At 42.1% G+C, this 24,764-nt stretch overlaps 1 protein-coding gene across 1 annotated transcript in view; it reads left to right on the top strand.

Moving 5' to 3' along the window:
- LOC126412939 (protein O-mannosyl-transferase TMTC1-like) overlaps positions 1–24,764 on the top strand; it is a 685,657-nt gene that overhangs the window by 493,773 nt on the left and 167,120 nt on the right. The window contains exon 9 of the mRNA XM_050082830.1: positions 16,181–16,370. Coding sequence (XP_049938787.1) covers positions 16,181–16,370 — 190 coding nt within the window. The remainder of the gene's footprint in view (positions 1–16,180; positions 16,371–24,764) is intronic.

Genomic DNA, 24,764 nt, shown 5'->3' with positions numbered 1-24,764 from the left:
CGTCATATTGGTGGTTAAATAATTATTGTAACTTGTGCATTATGAAAGCGTACACTTCAAGGCAATAGAACATTGATGGTTCATCCAAAACGGATTGTTCTTGGTAAAAATTTTAATTAAATGTCACTCAATACGATTCTGTAATTAAAGCTTTCAGTACAGGGTAAGATGCAAAGTATGGTCGTAAATCATTCACGGTGGGTGAAGCAGAGTCGCAGTATTGTAAGAAATTCCGTGAATTGTTACTGTTTCGCGTTTTACTGGATGCAAAAATTTTTGTTTTTAACCTTTGTATTTTCTGATACTTTCTTATTAGTTTTATAAAAATAGCTTCCTTATGATCAATGCTATGTAAATATAAGTGCGCTCTTTTTGAGGATTGAGTTTGTTCGAATGGCTTAATCTATAGAAAAGCTAGATATTTTGCATTTCCTTGTTTTACGTTTACTATTTCACATGTTGGAAGGATTCTGAATAGAAATAGTGCTCACCTAAGATTGGCCTTGGCAACGGCCTTGCCGCAGTGGTAACACCGGTTCCCGTGAGATCACCGAAGTTAAGCGCTGTCGGGAGTGGTCGGCGCTTGGATGGCTGACCAATTTTCGGGGTGCACTCAGCCTCGTGATGCCAATTGAGGAGCTATTCGACCGAATAGTAGCGGCTTCGGTCAAGAATACCATCTTACGACCGGGAGAGCGTTGTGGTGCCCCCACGCCCCTCCTATCCGCATCCTCCACCGAGGATGACACGGCGGTCGGATGGTTCTGGTAGGCCACTCGTGGTCTGAATACGGAGTGCTTTAAGAAAGGCCTTAGGGTGGAGCACTATTGTTAATTTGTATCGCTCTGTTTTTAATGAAACTTGTATAAGCCTATGTGCATATTGACTAGGCATAGCACTTTCCCTTTTACCCTATTACATGCTCGAGGATATTGAAGCTCTCCTTTACGTATAGTCCTGCCAATAGAACTAACGAAGAAATTATACGTTCGTTCATTTTGTAAAGGGTGTAATTTGCGAGCCAGATACAGCCGACAACTGCCTCTGGACCCGGTGCGATTTCGTATACAACTTTGAGGAAAACGTACCACATGTTCAAGTCTTTTCTGAACGTTCAGCAGCAGGCTGAACTCGGTACTCTCGAAGTTGACTTTCCAAAGCAAGGTTCGTGTGCCGACGGCTTCCGCTTGTAGTTATGTTAGAGAGTAATTAATGGCTTCATCTCCACTGCCGTAAAACAACAGTGGTTAGGTCAGTTTCTGCCAGAAACTCTGATGTCCCTGGAGCAGTTTATATCTCCTAATTTGCCCGTTCTCTTGATGTGGTGAGAGAATACGAACATTGGCCGAGTTACTTGTCATAGTGACGTCGCATACAGTTACGAGCCGACGTCGGTGGCCACGCAGCGAGAGCGTGGAGAGCAGGCCAGTGAGAGCGGAACGGACGGCCGCCCGCTGACAGAGCCGGCCCTCCAGCGGAGTCCCTGGCAGCGGCGCTGCGCGGTGCGGTGCGGTGCGGTGCGGCTGCTCCAGCACGCTATTGTGCCGGCCCGCCTGCCTCTGACAACTGTATTATGGGGCAGATATCTCTCGAAGCGCTGCGCGGGCTGCGAGCCGCCGCTGGAATTAAATAACGATTCCTCCACCCCCGATCCCAGCGCGGGCTTCCAGCCGCTAAGCCGTCCGCCGCGCCCGCCTGCTCTTGGCTTAGCAGACACCCCCGTCCCACACTTCCACTCCCCTCCCTGTCGCCTCCTGCTGCCCCTCACCCCACCCCAACCAACCAACAACCCCGTCTACTGCGCCGATCCTACCCCACTTGCTACCCCGTAGAAGGCGTCAGCAGAATCTCTGACCGAGAACGAGCTGGGGACACGCGATAAATTGGACTTCCACCACGGTCGCGCGTATACTCCTCCGTTACAAGTGGACCTGAAGCCTCAATTCAACATACGAGTTTTCACGATGTACCGCGTAAGTTGACGAGATTGCTGGTTTGCAACTCTCCGCTACCGAATTCTCGCAGTCAACGTCCTTGGGGAATCTTATAATCAGTTATTACTACACCTTCAACAGTATGCATTAGTTTTTATTTATTTGTGACCATTTTCGGTTATACTCTCCACAATCTACCATCTTCAATCCCTAGATACTGTAAACATTTCATTTATTACTGTACAAAATGTGTCTTCATAGTATCTGTCTTTACAATTTAAATGAAGAAATTTTAATGCATTAGATAAAGCAGTTTTCATTGTACAGGGTTTTCCTGGTGTAAGTAGATTTTTTTGTATGTGATACATTAAGACATCCACACATCAGTGTGCTGCTTCTTTTTATACTTTGCCTCAAATATTCTTCATACAAACACATCACATAATTACTACCTGGTGTTTTCCACATGGTCCTAACTGCACCGCAAACTGGGCCACGTCTGCAGTATAGGCTAACGTTTTGCATCCACACTTCAACACATGACCTGCTGCCCAGGAGAAATTAAGAATTAATGGCTTGCTCAAGCCACATGTACTTGGAGGTGCTAACCAACCTAAAACCATACTCCTAATAGCTATAGTGATTTGTCTGCAAATGAAGAAACTACTGATGTAATATTATTGAGTACATTGTATTCTGTCACTAATAAAAAATATCTGTATTTATACCCATTACACCCTTTGTATGTGTGTGTGGCCAGTTAAGTATTACTCTGTAAAGACATCACTTAGAGGTAGTGCCTCCACTGTATGAAATTTTTAACAGTTATTGGGAAGCTAGATATCCTGGACTCTACACCAGGGCTTCCCAACGTGTGGTCCGCGGACCCCTTAGGGGTCCGCCGGCTCTTTCTAGGGGGTCCGCGGCCACCTTTCACCAGATCGTGTAAAATAATGAGTAAAATTATTGAATAAAAATGTGAAAACGAAATTCATCGCTTTTTTTTTTTTACAATCATGTATATAACACTCGAAAGTTGGCAAAAACATTCGATATTTGGCAATAATATTTGACAGTCGGCAACACAAACCAAAACATTGATGCGGCTCCCCCTGTCGGAGGTTCGAGTCCTCCCTCGGGCATATGTGTGTGTGTTTGTGTGTGTGTGTGTGTGTGTGTGTGTGTGTGTAGTCCTTAGCGGAAGTTACACCTAGGTTAATAGTGTGTGAGACTAGGGACTGATGACCTCAGCATTTAAGTTGGTTGGTTGGTTGGTTTGGGGAAGGAGACCAGACAGCGTGGCCATCGGTCTCATCGGATTAGGGAAGGATTGGGAAGGAAGTCGGCCGTGCCCTTTCAGAGGAACCATCCCGGCATTTGCCTGGAGTGATTTAGGGAAATCACGGAAAACCTAAATCAGGATGGCCGGACGCGGGATTGAACCGTCGTCCTCCCGAATGCGAGTCCAGTGTCTAATCACTAGCATTTAAGTCCCATAGACTTTACATGCATTTGAACATTTTCTTCGGATTTCACTAAAAACCACACACACACACGACTGTTACGAAATATGCCTGCTCCTTACACAACAGTTGCCAAACAGCGAAAGTGAACAGACCACAGGCGGTAGCTTGTCAACAGCGAACAATTTGGACGTGACGTCGATTGCTCTTGGAGGAAGGCAGCTACAACGTGTGAAATGTCAATTACCAAGTAATATTAATCAGGCTATAGTGTGTTGAACAAAGGGAGTAAATCCACTAGTAAGTGTCTGGATGTAGTGGGAATTCAAATTGGATCGTTAATTTCAAATTGTTTTCATTGATCTCTAAACCGAAAACTATTGATACTTCGGAGGGGGGGGGGGGGGGGGGTGAAGGGGGGTCATTGGGAACATCTTGAATCAGGCACATTGCAAGATGCATTAAGAAGCTTTCAGTTCCCATGGATTTTGCTCTGAAATTTAAAGTTACTGTGCTCTTGAGTGACTAGGGGTCCGCAATGGATTATCGACTGAAGAAGGAGTCCGCCAGTTGAAAAGGTTGAAAATCGAAGTTGCTCGGTGTCCTGTGGTACTGTCAGCTTAGCAGAATTGGTTAATAGAGAACATCTTCGAACAAAACGGAAATCCTAAGGTTAGTAGTTATGTACGTTCAGTCTATCAACATTCAGTTGTTGGACTGAGGGTACAAGTGGTACAAGTGACATTTCTGAAGGAATGGCATAAGCGCAAATTTTTTGAGGTTAAGTTTGGTTCTCTTCATAGTGTAATAAGTACAACTATTTCCGGCATAGATATGCAGCCCGTGGTGATGAAGGTTAGACTCTAAACGAATGCTTGGGCCGCATCTAGAATACAACTAGCCAGAGTGAAAAATGATCGACTGACGACGACACAGAAATGTCTAATGTCTTTCCTTTAAAAAATTGTTGTAGGTAGTAATTGTCTTCAGAGGCTACAGTCGGGCAGTACCATTGATGAAATTATAGACAGTGGGGTCCAAAGAAAGAGCGTTGTCCCTTATAGCGTTCGTTCATCCGTATCAGTTACTGCTTTGGTTCCGCATTCCGGTCTCTTCCATATTAAACCTCAGGGCCGTTGGAAGGTGTTTTGCCGCTCTAGGTGAGGATACAAAAACGAAGCGCCCTCTTTTTTTACTACACTGGTCTCCCCGACGTCCCGCCCCTCCACCAATGCAATATCCAACGTCGCAAAAATGCAGATCTACCATAATAATTTTAATTTTGAAATTAAGGTGATCTGACGTCCTCACTTTGCTTGGGGGCTTAATTATATTAAAATGCAAATCATTTTAATTTTTTGATTTAGTAGCTCTCTGTCCGGTTACGAAGTCTCGTAACCGGTTGGCCTGACTAGTTTTTGTACGCAATCTGACTGCATAGAATAACAACAAAGAATGAAACGAAATTTCCGTTAACACAATTAATTAATTAAGTCCCCAGCAACTATGAAAGCTACGAAACAACAAGGCACAAGTGTAGCTGTTCTGTGTGTGGAAGTGTGATTATTGTTTAAGACATTGAAATAATAAAAAAAAGGAATTTTTTTACCTTCATATATATTGACGAAAAGCACACTCTGGTCATTACAGCATCCCCAATCCAATAACATCTGGTGTCTAGCCCATCAAAACAATACTACAAATTCTGAACAAGCACTCACTACCGCAACTTCTCAACTACGACTCACAACAGCTACATCTCAACAAGCACTGCCTACTGCTACTTCTCAATAAGCACTGCCAGTGGAGGCGGCGGAATAAAACTCTTTGGCGCAATCTCTGGCGCTGTGGCTCAGTGTAGCCACCTTTCATATGCCCCTCCTCCACGGGCTAGAATTTGATGGTATTTTTGCCAGCATTGGTGGTGAAAATACCACCAAATTCGTCCAAAAAAATGCAGACAAAAATAAAAGATAATATTAATAAGTAAATATCACTTCACTAGATAAAATTTTGGCTTTGCACTGACCGTTCCTTATCCTAATATATAAAATACAGTAAGGAATACAAATGCTTTCATACATGTGATTTTACATAATAGTTTACACAAGTATCATGTGGTTAAACAATTCAATCAATAGCGTCAGCAATGACGAATATGTACAGGTAAGAGTCTCATAACATTTCATAAACAGTAAATACACAAAAAAATCTGTTTAGACAAATATTCACATAAAATCTTGTCAATATATCAATAAACAAGTAGTTGACAGTTCCAGCAGTAGCACCCAGCAATGGTCAACAGGTGCAAATAGCAGTCTTATAACATTTCATCAGCATTAATTAAACAGCTCCAACAGTGGCACTCAGCAATGGCGAGCAGGTGCAGACACCAATGACATTATGTCAGTAGAAACAGTTCCATCAGTGGCACCCAGCAATGTTGAACAGGTGCAAACACCAACAAGTGACATCATTTCAGTACAAGCAGTTCCATTAGATGCACCCAGGAATGTTGAGCAGGTGCAGACACCAACAAGTGACATCATTTCAATAGAAGCAGTTCCATCAGTGGCACCCAGCAATGTTGAGGAGGTGCAGACACCAACAAGTGACATCATTTCAGTAGAAGTAGTTCCATCAGTGGCACCCAGCAATGTTGAACAGGTGCACATTATGTCACTAGAAGCAGTTCCATCAGTGGCACCCAGCAATGTTGAACAGGTGCAGACACCAACGAGTGATATTTTCTCAGTAGAATCAGTCCATCAGTGGCACCCAGTAATGTTGAGCAGGTGCAGACACCAACAAGTGACATTATTTCAGTAGAAGCAGTCCATCAGTGGCACCCAGTAATGTTGAACAGGTGCAGACACCAACAAGTGACATTATTTCAGTAGAAGCAGTACATCAGTGGCACCCAGCAATGTTGAACAGGTGCAGACACCAACAAGTGACATCATTTCAGTAGAAGCAGTCCATTAATGACACCCAGCAATGTGGAACAGGTGCAGACAGCAACAAGTGACATTATCTCTGTAGAAGCAGTTCCAACAGTGGCACCCAGCAATGTTGAGCAGGTGCAGACACCAACAAGTGACATCATCAGTAGAAGCAGTCCATCAGTGGCACCCAGTAATGTTGAACAGGTACAGACACCAACAAGTGACATCATTTCAGTAGAAGCAGTCCATTAATGACACCCAGCAATGTGGAACAGGTGCAGACAGCAACAAGTGACATTATCTCAGTAGAAGCAGTTCCAACAGTGGCACCCAGCAATGTTGAGCAGGTGCAGACACCAACAAGTGACATCATCAGTAGAAGCAGTCCATCAGTGGCACCCAGTAATGTTGAACAGGTGCAGACACCAACGAGTGATATTTTCTCAGTAGAATCAGTCCATCAGTGGCACCCAGTAATGTTGAGCAGGTGCAGACACCAACAAGTGACATCATTTCAGTAGAAGCAGTCCATCAGTGGCACCCAGTAATATTGAACAGGTGCAGACACCAACAAGTGACATTATTTCAGTAGAAGCAGTACATCAGTGGCACCCAGCAATGGTGAGCAGGTGCAGACACCAACAAGTGACATCATCAGTAGAAGCAGTCCATCAGTGGCACCCAGTAATGTTGAGCAGGTGCTGACACCAACAAGTGACATTATTTCAGTAGAAGCAGTCCATCAGTGGCACCCAGAATTGTGGAACAGGTGCAGGCACCAAAAAGTGACATAATTTCAGTAGAAGCAGTCCATCAGTGGCACCCAGAAATGTTGAGCAGGTACAGGGACCAACAAGTGACTTTCAGTATAAGCAGTTCCATCAGTGGCACCCAGCAATGTTGAACAGGTGCAGACACCAACAAGTGACATCATTTCAGTAGAAGCAGTTCCATTAAAGGCACCCAGGAATGTTGAGCAGGTGCAGACACCAACAAGTGACATCATTTCAATAGAAGCAGTTCCATCAGTGGCACCCAGCAATGTTGAGCAGGTGCAGACACCACCAAGTGACATCATTTCAGTAGAAGCAGTTCCATCAGTGGCACCCAGCAATGTTGAACAGGTGCACATTATGTCAGTAGAAGCAGTTGCATCAGTGGCACCCGGCAATGGTAAGCAGGTGCAGACACCAACAAGTGACATATTCTCAGTAGAATCAGTCTATCAGTGGCACCCAGTAATGTTGAGCAGGTGCAGACACCAATAAGTGACATCATTTCAGTATAAGCATTCCATTAGTGGCACCCAGTAATGTTGAACAGGTGCAGACACCAACAAGTGACATTATTTCAGTAGAAGCAGTTCATCAGTGAAACCCAGCAATGTTGGACAGGTGCAGATACCAACAAGTGACATCATTTCAGTAGAAGCAGTCCATTAAGGACACCCAGCAATGTGGATCAGGTGCAGACAGCAACAAGTGACATTATCTCAGTAGAAGCAGTTCCAACAGTGGCACCCAGCAATGTTGAGCAGGTGCAGACACCAACAAGTGACATCATCAGTAGAAGCAGTCCATCAGTGGCACCCAGTAATGTTGAGCAGGTGCAGACACCAACAAGTGACATCATTGCAGTAGAAGCAGTCCATCAGTGGCACCCAGTAATGTTGAGCAGGTGCAGACACCAATAAGTGACATCAGTTCAGTAGAAGCAGTCCATCAGTGGCACCCAGTAATGTTGAACAGGTGCAGACACCAACAAGTGACACTATTTCAGTAGAAGCAGTCCATCAATGGCACCCAGCAATGTTGAACAGGTGCACATTATGTCACTAGAAGCAGTTCCATCAGTGGCACCCAGCAATGTGGAACAGGTGCTGACAGCAAAAAGTGACATTATCTCAGTAGAAGCAGTTCCAACAGTGGCACCCAGTAATGTTGAACAGGTGCAGACCCCAACAAGTGACATCATTCCAGTAGAAGCAGTGTATCAGTGGCACCCAGTAATGTTGAGCAGGTGCAGACACCAGCAGGTGACATCATTTCAGTGGAAGCAGTTCCATCAGTGGCACCCAGGAATGTTGAACAGGTGCAGACACCAACAAGTGACATCATTTCAGAAGAAGCAGTCCATCACTGGCACCCAGTAATGTTGAGCAGGTGCAGACACCAACAAGTGACATTTCAGTATAAGCAGTTCCAACAGTGGCACCCAGCAATGTTGAACAGGTGCAGACAGCAACAAGTGACAGTAATTCAGTAGAATCAGTTCCATTAGTGGCACCCAGTAATGTTGAACAGGTGCAGACACGAACAACAGTTTGAATGCACACACAATTGCTTTTACAAAATTATTATCAATGCTCTTACACTAAACACACAAATAATAATAAACACAAAATGATATCAGATAATTGTCATATTAAATAATACAAATACACAAATATTAGTAAACCTATAATATTTATGGGTGTCAGTGCAAGCCACATCAAACAAGTAAAATAATATTTAGGAGATAGGTCGGTACCAATTATTTGGGATTAGGAAAGGAAAACACAAAAAACACACTCACTCATCTTTCATCCACATTGAGTGCTACTGTGTAATTGAAAAGTGTTAACTGTGTAAATGCAATTCTGTCAAAGATTTGATGTTCGACATATGTATCAAGTAGTAGTGGCAGCAATGTATAACAGTCAATAATAGTTAGTCAACGTCGTAGTCATCATGTCAAGACCAATGTTTGCCAAGCCAAATCTAAATGTACGGTTTCTGAACAACTGTCAGTGTGCCAAGATATGCAATTACTTCCTCTCTCCAAAAAAAAAGTATATACTGCTTATTTATTTAACAAAGTGTGTGTGTAGACAATCTTCTTTCCACTTGAGTGTTCTAGTCTGCAATCTTCATCCTCCTCGTTCCATATAGACCAACAAACAAACAAAAAATGCTGCTCACTTACTTCACCTCTTATCCACCAAAACTCCAATAATCATTATCATCACATAATCTTAATACTTCAATAATACCTCTTAAGTCGATACATATAAACCTTATCATCAATATCATTTACTTTACCTCGTCCACCAAAACTCCAGTAATCATCAACTTCACACAATCTCAGTTCCTCAATAATACCTCTTCAATACGTCGATACATATAAACCTTATTACCAATATGATTTCACTTCCATAACAACTCTTTCCTCTAGTCAGTCTCCCCGAACAAGTACAGACAAAATCCTAGTGCAAACTTCAATTTGTCATCCCATGCAATCCGAAGACACAATGTCCACACACAACCTCTGTGTAGTCCACCTGAGCCAAATCTTCTACTCATTATGAAATATAAAATATATTTTGGTTACCTTGTCCACCATAAAATAAAAGAAATGCATACATGACCTCTAACAGCCTTTAGTTTGAATAACTTCCAGTAAGTAAGTACGAGTACGGAGCGTTAATGATCGTAATATTTCACAGTGTGTACACCACTTCAAGAATCATGGCAAAACAGAAGCAAACACGTGGAGTATTTCTTGTCTCAATTGTCACTTGCTATTTCAATTGCTCACGAAGAATCGAGTGTAATAACTGTCAATGGTCTAAACCTAGTGTTGGTACGTCATGTCGTTAGTTTCCTTCCTATTAGCATAAATTTATACAGCTTCCATAAAACCTCAGCTCATGTGACTTCTATGAAGTTTCTTGTACTAATGTCGTTCGTCGAATTATAGCAGTTCATTTTCTTATCTTAAAAATATAAGGCACTGAGCGTAAGCAAAACATGCAACAACGAGTGAATATACCAGTAAAGAACAGAATGTCAACAAGTGGATGCAGCACAATCCCTACAACGAGGCTCTGCCAAGCGAACAATCAATAATTAATACCATAGTGTGACCTAAACTCCATGTTCGTACCCAGTATATCAGCATTTCTATATACCAACTTAAAGAGTAGTTATGACAGCAAAACAGAAATGTGTAAATATGCAATCCATACGCAAAGCAGCAAATATATATCTTACATAATAAACAGGTCATTAGCATCATATCAGCATAAGCAAATAAATGTTCATATGTAATCTTAATAAGTAAACATGAAGGCACAAGTAGATAAATCACAAAGTATAACTTACATACATAACCACAGTCAGCACAATTAATCAGGTGACAATTATAATTTAAATAAATAAGCACAGCAGGCACATAATTAAAAAAAATATGACATCAGTGAAAAAGCAGTGCAGCCAAGCAATACATAATATACATAAGTAACAAATAAGTAATAAATGTTCATAGGTAATCTTTTAAGTAAACATGAAGGTTCAAGTAGATAAATCACAAAGTATAACTTACATACATAACCACATTCAGCACAATTAATCAGGTGACAATTATAATTTAAATAAATAAGCACAGCAGGCACATAATAAAAAAATATGACATCAGTGAAAAAGCAGTGCAGCCAAGCAATGCATAATATACATAAGTAACAACCCTGTTCATTAATCAATCATTGTCAAAATCAGATAACACAAAGTATAAATTACGTAATCGCGAGCGGCAAATTACGTCTAAAGTACGTAGCTAAGTGGAAATATATTACCTGAAAAATAAACTCAATTAATAGTTACCTTTTTAGTTTATTAGTTTCTTCTTCTAAATTAAATTCTTCCTGCAAATTTCTCGATAGCAAATCCTCTTAACGTCGGACACACACAGAATTTACCTGAAGTTCTTAAATATTTTATACAACCGTATCCTAAGAAATACTGAACGTTAATAACATAATTTATCAAGTCACTATAGGTTTATACTGAATTGAATCAGAGAAATTAGACTGTGTATTTGTTTACAGCTGTCAGTGCATTCGCACTGAGCGCTCGATCAGCTGTAGGTACGCGTGACGTAGGAAGTAATTGTTTGCGGTCAACGACTGCCTTGTGCGGCGCGCAGACTTGACTGTTCCTCCGAGTATGTGCCGCCGCCAAAACACAGCGCGGTATCCTTGTATTCTCTGCATTTTACATGTAGCTGTTAGTTTCTCAAAAGTATGTCATTCCACAAAAATTTTAACGTTCGATATATGATGTATTCCCTTAGAGCGTCGAGATTTAAGAGTTTCTACTTCAACAGTGTTATCATGAATAATTTTGCGAACTCTATATGGACCGCTATAAAGCAGAAAAAATTTGCGACACAAGCCTTTTCCTTTGTGAGATAAACGATGAGACTTAATTAACACCTTTTGACCAACTGACAAAGTTTTTAAACGACCAGGACGTTTAGCTGATTTCTCTCTTCTAGCAGCCGCAGATGCAATATTTCGTAGAGCCAGGTTGACAACTTCCGAATGCCGTAGTTTCCGTGAAGGCGGGAAAGGAACGTTTTCAGAAATGCGATTTGTCGGTGCTTTATTTTTTAATATCAATATAGGCGGTAAAGAAGTTGAATCATTACGGAGTTCATTCAGAATGTTTTGAAAAATATGAAGATACCGATCCCACGTTCTGTGATTCTGATGACAATAAAGTCGGCACAATTTATTGATTTCCTTCATCCATTTCTCTGAAGCGTTAGATTGAGGGTGAAAAAGTGAAATGAAAATTGGTTTAATCTTACGACACCGTAGAGTACGAAGCCAAATTTTAGAGCGAAACTGTGGTCCATTATCTGATATAACCTTATCAACATGACCCACTTCTTTAAGAAAATGTTTGATGAAAGCGTTAGATACTGAACGAGCTGTTGCTTTACGTAAAGGTGTAAAACACACATATTTTGATGTCAATTCCACTGCTACCAAAATATACGCAAAACCATTAGTAGAACGAACCACTGGACCGAACAAATCGACTGCAGCCATGTCCTTTAATTTCGCTGGAATGATAGGAAACAACGGTGCTCTGTGAGAAATAGTTGGCGGCTTAGCCTTTTGACATAATTCGCATTTGGCAAGAACAGATCGGCAATAGTTTTCTGCACTACAACGCCGTTATCTTCTATCTCTTGAAATAAATGTGCACCTAGGCCTTTGTATGATGAGTCCGTCGCCAAACAGAAATCTTTAGATAAATCCGGATGTGAAAGAAGTGGAGCAGCAACCAAAGCATCACAAAGTTGTTGAAATTCTGATTGAGCTTCCTCATCCCAATACCAATTATAATTCTTTCCAGATAGTTCACATAAACGAGGTGTGGCCAAATCGTCTAATCTAACAAAGCGTCTAAGAAAATTACAGACACCAAGGAAACTACGAATATCACGTTTTGTAGTAGGAACAGCATAATTTCGAATAGCGTCTAGTTTCTCTGGATCAGGGAGAATACCTTCTGTAGAAATAATATGAGCAAGAAACCTGAGAACGACCAAATTCAAATTTTTCCAAGATCACAGTAATGCCAACTCTTGCAAAAATACGTAATAATGAATCCAAAATTTTGTTATGCTCACTCCAAGAACGTTTAGCAATAAGAATATCGTCAACATATGAAGTAATATTGTCACGAAGATAAACAGGTAAAATTTCTTTTAAACTACGAATGAATGCTGCACAAAAGATAGTAAGTCCAAACAGTAATTTCCGAAATCACTTTTGGGTAAAATAGTCATGTCCGATTACTCTTTACCGACTCTCTAGATAGATTGATAGTTGAAGAGTAGTTTTGATAGATGCAAAGAATAGTAAAAGAGTAGGCAGCGGTGCAGAAAACTAAAAGGGAAATAGCACCACTACAGCTCGGGGCCCTGTGCACGCTACGGCACATATTCACTTAGTGTAGCGAATCCCCTGAGGACATTAATAGCCGCACATAATTTCCAGTTTGTGACTTAGTGGCCAATTTGGAGGAAGTGCGTACGTAAATTGATCTAACCATGCACATGGATGTATGTCATTCTTAGAATTACGAAAGATCTTAAATTTCCGAACAGTTAAGAAGTGTTTATAGTGAAAGTTTTTCCTCGTGGCGACAAAGACCTACCGCGTCTGTCCCAGTCCGAATGTCGATTATTGTCAAGTTCACGCGCCTGCCGCTCTCTTGTTGCATCCCGTGAATGAAATAAATTATTGTCTTCAAACCCCTCTGCTATCTGTGATTCTAAATTTCTTCTGTTGTCTTTTCCTACGATTTCGCCTTCAATTTGTTTGACTTGCTTTTGTAATGCCTCAAATTCCCTTTTAACGCGTTCATTAAATTTTCCCTGATTGTCAACATGCTTATTTATGTTCTGGTACTCTTCGGTTTCTGAAAATGGCAATGGAGCTGTATCATCTGAATCTCTGTCCCCATTTAAACTAAGACTTGTCAGTTTATCTGAGATCTCATCAAATCTTTCCGATGAGTCACCTATTTTTTCTTTCTGTTTATTTACGTCTTCCGTAAGTGTTGCGACTCGGGTTTCGGTATTGTCACATTTAGTAGTTAGCTGTTCATACTGTTGCGTTAAGTTATTTATTCTGTCATTTGGTACGGATTCCTCGATTCTTTCGAGTATTTCTTCCTTATCGTGTGCACGTTGTAAATTTAACTCTAAAAATTTTTGTACTATCACGCGATCTCTTTCTTCCTGTTCTCTATCCTGTTCCTTTTGTCTGATTTCTATTGAAATTAAACTATTATTGTGAGCATTCAAAATCGGTTGTACTTCTTCTCTAAATTCTTTCTTTGATTCATCATTAATGTTTTTGAAACATGTCCTTATTTGTGAGCTTAACGGTGTTGCCATTGCTTCCATCTCGGTTTTAACTTTTCCTATCTCAGTTTCAATTGTACCTATATCAGTTTTAATTGTTCCTATTTGTGAGTCTAACCGTGTTTCCATTCGTGATACCAAATGTAATATAGCACCCATCAACTGCCCCATATCTACTGTTGTTAATCTCGTATTCTGAAAATTTTTTGATTGTGAAAAATTTTGAACTGTTTCCGGATTATTTTCCCGACTTATTAAATTGTTTTCCACTCCATTATTCATCATCCTGTTCTCCTGTGTTGGCGAGTTCGCCATGTCAACAATTTCATTATTCTGACTATTCATCATTTTTGCCTTTTTCATCGATCGCGTAATCATTTACAAAAAATACAAAACTCGTCACTATACGAATGTTACACACAATGAGACTTTATCTTTAACAATACCATTCACACGAAATGTTTCCCGACAAACACGCCTAACGAACAATTGGAACCTTCACAATTCCACAAAATTGTCAGACCTTTAAACAAGACATCAAAAATTAAATTCTGCAAAAAATACCATTAGAAGAATGACAATTACCAAATCTACACATGCAATATAGACTACAATTACTAAACTACGAATTACTACAACAATTCTACTGTCTGCTATTTATACAATCAGAAGAATTCCAAGGCACGATCCGAAGCAGCGGTCGCCACGTGCATGGGTGCTTAGTTATATTAAAATGCAAATAATTTTAGTTTTTTGATTTAGTAGCTGTCTGTCCGGTTACGAAGTCTCTTAACCGGTTGGCCCTGACTAGTATTTGTACGCAATCTGACAGCATAGAATAACAACAAAGAATGAAACGAAATTTCTGTTAACACAATTAATTAATTAAGTCCACAGCAACTATGAAAGCTACGAAACAACAAGGCACAAGTGTAGCTGTTCTGTGTGTGGAAGTGTGATTCAACGTACACTTCTGGCACGGTTCTTCCTCAATAAGACCAGTGGCACCATTTATACTGAAGTAATTAAAAAAATACCAGAAATACTATAATTGCACGTAGAAACCAGAAATACAGTCTAATACAAGAACACGAGCCAGATGCTTTGTTGACTGAACCTGTGACCAAGAGGCATTATTGTTTAAGACATTGAAATAATAAAAAAAAGGAATTTTTTTACCTTCATATATATTGACGAAAAGCACACTCTGGTCATTACAGCATCCCCAATCCAATAACATCTGGTGTCTAGCCCATCAAAACAATACTACAAATTCTGAACAAGCACTCACTACCGCAACTTCTCAACTACGACTCACCACTGCTACATCTCAACAAGCACTGCCTACTGCTACTTCTCAATAAGCACTGCCAGTGGAGGCGGCGGAATAAAACTCTTTGGCGCAATCTCTGGCGCTGTGGCTCAGTGTAGCCACCTTTCAACTTTCTTGGTAAACTCAATTTTCGTGCTTTGCTTCATTTCCTTTAAAACTGATTGAGGGCAAGAAATGTCCTCAGTTTCTTAATTTTTGTCCTTAATTTTTGAAATTTCCCAAAATAATTGAAATAAGAAGCATCTGCTGAAGATTTAATACAACACTCTTGACAGAGACGTAAACACACAGAGGGGCTGAAGGAGGCATCGTATCAAGTCTCAACATGATCGCAAGGCAGCACACGTACCCCACCGTAGTTCTCGACAGAGATGAATCAAGGTCACGTCTGTTCAAGTTTTGTTCTCAGTAGCGGCTGCTTTAGTTTTGAGTAGGTAAGGCACTGTGTTGACCTTCTTCAAAGTAAGTAAAGACTTATTAAGCGATTGTTACGAAGAATTTTGAAAAGAGTTCGGTGTTTTAATTTTTCCTCTTTTTCAATTTTTCTCCTCATTTGTTCAACTTTTTCGCTATCTGACTTGAAATTATTTTTTCCTCCCTTTGCCGCCCCCATAACGTTGACGCCCTAGGTGGCGACCTAATCTTGCCGAATGGTAGAAGCGATCCTAGTCACACCGATGGCTGTTGTCGCATATCAGGATATAATTACAACCCATTCAGTTGTAAAAGGTTTCTGTTGACTGATTTTGATGCAGTCTTAGCTCCTTGTACGCGTGGGCGGGCAGTAATCGTGGCAGTGCGCAGGTTCCTGACGTTCTGCTACCTGGCGGCGTTCAACTGCTGGCTGCTGCTGTGCCCGGCCACGCTGAGCCACGACTGGCAGATGGGCTCCGTGCCGCTCGTCACCCAGCTGTCCGACTCGCGCAACCTGGCCACCGCCGTCTTCTTCCTCTGCAGCCTCGCCGTCGTCTACCGCGGGCTCAGCGACCTCGAGGTAAGCACCACAACCCTCAGTGCCAACATTAAGTGCATACTTCACGGCTTTACACCACAAAACAAGGGCATTTCAAACAGCAAATTTCTTAAAATTAGTCTTTTTACTGGGAAAACAACGTCGTAAGTAACATCATTTCTCTCCCGAATTTCCCTCAGCCTTGATGCACTTGGTCCATCTCGGGCAAGCTTCCTTATTCCGAGGTGGAAGAATCTTGCAAATACACTCCTTCATCGTTCCACAACCTCTTCACCCTACAAAACAAGCTTAGACTCACCTGCATCAGACATTGAAGGTGGAAACCGCTTTGTCTTATGTGAGTACTGAACGATAGGTGCGCCAACAGATAGAATTCAAGATTTTGAGTACTGTTGTGAACTGAGAATCCTCCAATTTGACGAGGTGACTAATGAAATCGGCCAACGTTGAGGGCCAAAATGTAGTGAATCCTTCACTAAGCTTTGATATTGCACAGCATGCCAATACTTAAATGACATCAGTAATTAAGTTAAATCAAAAATTAAAAGCTGTGACATAAGGGAGGGATTATAGAATAGAGCAGACTGTTTAGATGAATAAAACAGGAAATGATTGCATTTATTTCAGTAACTTTTATACGCAAAACAGAACAATATAACTGAAATCTCAGAGCCGACTTGACTGGACATGGACACGACTCATTTATTAAGGGAAATAAGGGGGAAATGAATCATCTCTCCATTTTTCGTATTTTACGTTCAATGCTGAGGCGCTGTTCCAGAACATGGAGATTCTTGGCAATTCTACTCATGTGGCAATAGAGCGGCATTGAGAATTTGAATCGAGGAGTGAGGCGAGCCACGGTAATCCATGTAGCTGAGAGACCCACTGTGTCAAGGCAGCGTATTGGCTAACGCACCTGCGTAATAAGCAGGAGAGCCACCAAGTATCTATTGATGATAATTGTCCACTTTTAAAGAAAATTATCCGCTCGAAAGTTCCAGTTCTCTCTGCAGCTGTATTCAGTAAACAATTTCCGCAGCTTCACTCCTTTCAGAGAGAACTAATCACTGCGCTAATTTCTTCCTTGGAATACAGAGTCAACAGGCTATATCGAAAATATTGTCCTCACGAAACACTCTAAACTAACTACGAATAGAACAATGAATCAACCAAGATACACTCAAGACGACAGCGATTTTAGGGCATGTTGCAGCTGTGTTACGTTGTCGAGCTATGAAGGAGAAAAAATAGCCTTCTTAATTTTCCATCGAAAGGGGTAAAGTACAAAATGATGAGGTACTAGAAATAACCGACGACGAATGAGGTAGTCAGACACTTTTCTAAGAGTGATGCTCCCCAACTTTCAGATGTTGAAAATCTGATTGTAGCACTATCTGCTATTACTAAATATTATAATAACCACAATCAAGTCCTTGAAGGTCTACAGTTACCATTGCTCAGGTCGCTTACATTCGTCTGTGCTGTGGGGAGCGCCCCGGAGGTAAGTAGTTAGTGTCCTGGTGGTGGTATTCACCTACATCCGGAATTAAAATCTAAAACTCTGCACAACAAGTCAGTTGGGTATGCTAACGTCGTCAATAACCTTGATGCTACTGAAGTGGAGTAGATTCCCCTACATACCGACAAAGGACTTCATCTTTCTCCTTGTCTCATCAGAATAATGCACATAAATGATACCATTCTATACACACACATATTTTACTCGCCTATTGTCAACAGATACACTTAATAAAGGGGTCACTGCGCCAAACATTCCCCTATGCAACTTCTAGGCAATAACACACTTTTTTTACAGGATGAAATGATGATTAAATCAAGACCCAAAAGTGTCGAAGGCGTTGGTCGGTGCGACTTCGGGGATTTATCCCTTGCACGCTCCCCGTGATACCCACATTCCGAACTTAATGTCCACACACTACATTCGTAGTACCCCTGCCCATTACACTCTTTACTCGCTGCAGAAAATCTTACCGAGTCCCGTAAGAGTTCAGGCAATGGGTGTGCATCCAGCATAGAAGTATAAGGTCAATAGCCGATCAGAGTTAACTATATATGAAGATGGTATCTGTTCTTTCGGACATGTCCAAAAGAACAGATACCATCTTCATATATTCTCTACAGGAAGCTGTTTAAACATAGTATTTGTGTGTATGCTTACATGACGTTCAGTCATACACTGCGTGATGTCGTAAACTAAACATCATGTCAACCTCAGCAAAGGAAGGGTGTTGCTGAATACATTCTTCGATGGTTTAGTGTTGTTTTCGATATCTAAAAGCTGTTGGCACAACAAACTAAAAATATATCAGAACCTTCCGTACCAAGTAACAGCCACCCTGGCATAACAGCAGATCAGATAAAAACTAGTCAAATGTATCGACATATAAAATTCACGAAGTGTTAGTTGGAATAACACCTGTCATCGCTCACACTAAAATTCTGTAGACCGGAAATGCATGCATGCGTCCACGTAGACAGAAAGCATTCAGTTCCCAGATGCAGCATTCGAAATAAGATTTTTGTAATGATAACTCCTTAAGAGTCTAACCAATTAACTGTCATACACCCAGCAAAAGTGAGACAGACATGTTTTTAACAATATCTGTTTTCGTTTAACTTACATTTATTCTTAATGTATGGTATTCGTTGACGTCTTCGGCTGTAAATGAAGTTTATGAACAAAATGTTCGTGCTCATTCACTTTTGTTTCTAGTATTTCACCCATCTTCAACAAACATATTTCTGTCTGTTGAAATAATGAGCGCACAGACGCAAAAAATAAATTATCTTTTTACCGGTTTCAGGCACTTAGTGCCTTTCTTCAGAAAGTCGTAATTATGGAATTTTCCGTGATTGTGAAAAATAAATAATATGCTAGATAATTAGATTTAAAACAGCCGACCCGTTGCAAAGGATAAAGTAATCTTTACCTAGGTTTCGATAAGTTTAAACCTATCATCTTCAGATAGGTTTAAACTTATCGAAACCTAGGTAAAGATTACTTTATCCTTTGCAACGGGTCGGCTGTTTTAAATCTAATTACGTGGAACCGTTGCTGTTACGCAGCTATGTTTAAAATAATGGAATATGCTAGATACATCTGCGATTGCAAATAATGCAATTATTAAATTAATAGCTTCTGAAGAAGGGCACTGGATCGCTTTTGTTTACTACCATTTATTATCACTGCTTTCACAAAACAGACTGCGACACACTGCAGTCACAAGCAGACAATCGTACACCATTATTCGTTTAAAAAAATAATGTGTTGTACATGGAAAGCTGTTACAAAGCTATCTATGTAGCAATCTACGAGAGACTTTCACTATAAAATAGCCACCCGGAGTGGCCGAGTGGTTCTAGGCGCTACAGTCTGGAACCTCTCGACTGCTACGGTCGCAGGTTCGAATCCTGCCTCGGGCACGGATGTGTGTGATGTCCTTAGGTTACTTAGGTTTAAGTAGTTCTAAGTTGTGGGGGACTGATGACCTGAGAAATTAAGTCCCATAGTACTGAGCCACTATAAAATACGGTGAACGTATGAACACCTTAATGAGATTTTTCGCTCTGGAGCGGAGTGTGCGCTGATATGAAACTTCCTGACAAATTGAAACTGTGTGCCGGACCGAGACTCGAACTCGGGACCTTTGCCTTTCGCGGCCAAGTGCTCTACCATCTGAGCTACCCAAGCACGACTCACGCCCCGTCCTCACAGCTTTACTTCCGCCAGTACCTCGTCTCCTACCTTCCAAACTTTACAGAAGCTCTTCTGCGAACCTTGCAGAGCTAGCACTCCTGAAAGAAAGGATATTGCGGAGACATGGCTTAGCCACAGCCTGTGGGATGTTTCCAGAATGAGATTTTCACTCTGCAGCGGAGTGTGCGCTGATATGAAACTTCCTGGCAGATTAAAACTCTGTGTCGGACCAAGACTCGATGTCGACCGGGAATGGGAATGGTCCCGAGTTCGAGTCTCGGTCCAGCACACAGTTTTAATCTGTCAGGAAGTTTCATAAAACACCTATCACTTAAATAATAATTATGCTTAATCAGTAATAGTGACACACATCAAGGACACTGACCACCCACGCCAGTTTATCGCAGTTGTTCTTTACATGTTACGTAAATAGGACCACGAGTAAGCTTATATAAAAAATTATAAATTTTTGAATTATGGCACAATAAAAGGTCTTCCTTACTAGTAGGCTAGAAACTAATAATGTAAAGTTTTTCAAAAAGAATCTCCAGTGCAGAATGGTTGTTTCATTAATATTATAGATACTTCGTTAATTTAGTAATATGGGAAATAGTCGTCAGCCGCAGTTTCTCTGAAATTTCAGTGGATATTTGTATTTAGTTTTCGCGATATATTGCTGGATTCGACCAGAGAAGTATTGCTTGTCACGTCTTTCATGGAGAGCTTAATGCCAGCGAATGATGAGCACTTCGGGATGGCGGTAGCAGTGAGCACGGACCAGGGCAGTGCTGTCGCTACCGGAGTGCTGGCTGGTCTTCATGTTTTAATGTCCCCGTTAACAAAATGCTCAAATGTGTGTGAAATCTCATGAGACTTAATTGCTAAGGTCATCAGTCCCTAAGCTTACACACTACTTAACCTAAATTATCCTAAGGACAAACACACACAACCATGCCCGAGGAAGGACTCGAACCTCCGCCGGGACCAGCCGCACCCCGTTAACACGCAGCGACAAAACGAATATCGTACTAAACTGATGTGGAATCGCTCTATTATAGGAACGTAAAATTCTGATTTGAATAATCATTTTATTCGTAAATGGAAATAAATCGCCGCTTCCCGTCGCACGAAACAGTTGAACAACAAACGGTATCTGCTTGGGATGACTCGAGCTACACGTGTCGAAACAACACAGAAAATGCCCCTGACGGCTGTTGGGAGAGGCACCATGTGTATATTCTTCGCCATCGATCATGCCATCGACTACGCCATCGGCCACCGGTGCGTCTCACTGTCAAAAAACTATAAACGGTGTTCTAACAACGTCGAGGAGGATTCATATAGGGTGTATCTCCTACGAATCATCAGACGCTGCAGTCTTTCCAGACAAATAGTGCCTATTACGTCTTTGATGCCACGCCCAGTGTCGATGTAACGTGTTCGTTGTGTTCCCTATTGCAAAGAAAACGTCTTTAAAGCGGAATTTTACGTGCCCATTCCATACAGCGGGCCCAGACTATTTTAGAGCGATATTCGTTTTATCGATATGTGTTAACAGCGACGGTAAAACACGAAGAATAACCAGCACTCCGGCAACGACTTAGCACTGTTCTGGGCCCGCTGGTAGCGCCAAGCATACAGCGCTGCTGAGTTGCTGTTGGACTGCAGTTTATTCTTAGTGTCTTCCTGTCCGTATTGACATATATCGATAAAACGAATATCCGGATAGACTAATTTGGAAGCAGTCTTTGGAATGGGCATACAAAATTACGATATAAAATTAATTTTGTTTGTAATGAGAAACAAACCGATGTTTTACTCTGAGTTAACGGTTTATGGGATACTTCCTTATATCGTAATGGGCGTTCTTTTCCTCGGCGTTGCGCAGCAACTCGACGTGGCATGGACTCAACAAGTCTTTGGAAGTGCCCTGCAGAAATGTCAAATCATGCTGCATTTATAGCCATCCACAGTTGCGAAAATGTTGCCGGTGCAGTATTTTGTGCACGAATTGAGCCCTCGAGTATATCCCATAAATGTTTAACGGGATTCACTTCGGCAGATCTGGGTGGTCATATCATTCTCTCGAACTTTCCAAAATGTTTTTCAAACCAGTCGCTAACAATTGTGGCCCAGTGACATGGTACATTGTCGTCCATAAAAATTCCATCGCTGTTTGAGAACATGAAGTACATGAATGGCTGAAAACGGTCTCCAAGTAGCCGAAAATAACCACTTCCAATCAATTATCGGTGCAGTTGGACCAGAGGACCTAGTCCATTCATGCAAACACAACCCACACCATTAAGGAACCACCACCAGCTTACACAGTGCACATTGGGTCTGTGGCTTCGTAGGGGTTTGCGCCACACTATAAACCTACCATCAGCTCTCATCAACTTAAATGTGGACTTATCTGACCAGGCCACGGTTTTCCAGTCGCCTAGAGTTCAACCGATGCAGTAACAAGCCCAAGAGAGGCGCTGCAGAGGGTGTCGAGCTGTTAGCAAAGGCACTCGCGTCGGTCGTTTCCTGACATAGCCCATTAACGTCTAATTTCGCCACATAGGATAGGTTCGTCAGTCACACATTGATTTCTGTGGTGCTTCTCTTTTAGCAAACGCCGCTGCTGTCTGTCGTTAAGTGAAGGCCGTCGCCCACTGCGTTGTCTGTGGTGAAAGGTAACGTCTGAAATTGGGTATTCTCGTCTCTTTCTTGACACTGTGGTTCCCGGAATGTTCCATTTTTTAATGATTACCGAAATGGAGTGCCCCATGGGTAAGGTTCCACCTACCATTCCTCGTTCAGAGTCATTTAATTCGCATCATACGGCCAAAATCACGTCGGAAACCTGAGAACAAATAAGGGTTCCGCCAGTGCACTGGCCTTTTATATCTTGTGCACGCGGTACCATCGCTGTCTGTGAGTGTTCATATCGCTATGCCATGACTTTTGTCAGTTCAGTAGATGTTGACGCTGAGTGTCGCATGAAAGTGTTGTGGCGTAGCAAGACAGCCACGCCACGGAAGTAGCCGAAGGGCACGCGTTTAGTTCACGCAGGCAAGATAGGTCTGTAACAGGATACGTAATGAATGCTATAAAGAAAAGTACGTAGCTTCTGGAAACTTAACTTTAATCCATCCTTGGTACATCGCTATTGACGATATAAGTGAGACTCCATAGATACATGCAATGTTACTAATGGCGCCTTGCTAAGTCGTAGCCATTGACTTACCTGAAGGCTATTCTAACTATTGGCTCGGCTAATGAGAAATGCTTCGTCCATGTAGTCGCTAGCAAAGTCGTCCGTACAACTGGGGCGAGTGCTATTCCGTATCTCGAGACCTGCCTTGTGGTGGCGCTCGGTCTGCGATCACACAGTGGCGACACGCGGGTCCGACATGTACTAATGGACCGCGGCCGATTTCAAACTACCACCTAGCAAGTGTGGTGTCTGGCGGTGACAACACAGAAAGACGTGACGATAGTTATTATTTCTGCTGACCCCAGCTACATATTTCAAAAACTAAATTGCCAATATCTGCTGAAGCACCAGTGAAAACGCACATGGCGACTCTTAGATGAGATATTCGGCGCATGCCGCTCGGCTTAGACAGAACACAAGTATATTGTTCATAATCACACGTACTGGCAGCGATCCAGAGACCAGTGGTCGATGATGGTGGATTCACGAAGTGAACAGGTAGCTAGTGGTCGACTCTCGACTGTGCCTAAACAGTGCAGGAAGCGATTCGAGTCGAAAAACGCAAACACGGGCAAGCTGGCCACTATCAGTGGTGTGTATCGAAGGCCTTGGATAACAGTTAAGGCTGCAGAAAAAGTTCTGGAAACGGTCGCTCCAATAGACCGACCCTCTTGACATGTTGCGACTGCGGCGATGTTCTCCGCGAAGAGCGTGCTGCTCTTACCTTTCCCCCACATCGATACTCTTCCTGGGTGGAATCTGTAATTAAAAAAATAATGTACACGTAATTTTAAGGCAACTGATGACGGCAGTATGCTGGCGAAACGCTTTACACCAAAAAGTATTCGCAAATAAAAGTGACAGAAGCTGATAAATTAATTTATAAATGTAATTTCACTGCTCTAAAATGTAATCGATGAGGGGGAAATGACAGCTACCCTTGTAGCGTTGAGATGACGCGTCTGCTCGGCGGTGAGCCCCGCGTGGTGCAGAACAGCTGGTGGGAACCAGGCAGCAGTGGCGGCTGCGGTCTCTCTGTGGCGGCACCTCAAAGGGTTCGCCCAGTGCCGGCCCCACCCACCGCCGCGAGCGGTTTCCGATAGCGCCCAGCCCGGCAGGTAGTCGGCAGGGCGCGCGCGCCGCCGGAACCGCGAAAACACGGCGGATCAGCGACGGCAAAGCTCTAATGGCAGTCCGCTTAACTCTGCAGCAGTCTACGGATGTATCAGCGAAGCAGCGAGATACCGGCGGTCAGTGCGCGATAGCTTTTGGAGATGCCAGCGTTCCAGTGCGGCTTTCACACACTCGAACAGTTTTTGTTTAACCTGCATGTTGAGAAAATTTTTGGTCCCAAAGTTTCCCATATACGTTCACTGTAGTACGCAGGATGACTGCTATTCACGTTTAAAAGGCCTTGAAGTGACGTAGTTGACGCTGAGACAAGTAATTCCATATAAGAGACGTGGGGACACAAATGTCGGGAAATACC

Source organism: Schistocerca serialis, chromosome 7, assembly GCF_023864345.2.
Source record: "Schistocerca serialis cubense isolate TAMUIC-IGC-003099 chromosome 7, iqSchSeri2.2, whole genome shotgun sequence".
NCBI lineage: Eukaryota > Metazoa > Arthropoda > Insecta > Orthoptera > Acrididae > Schistocerca > Schistocerca serialis.
This window is presented reverse-complemented; position numbering and strand designations above follow the sequence as displayed.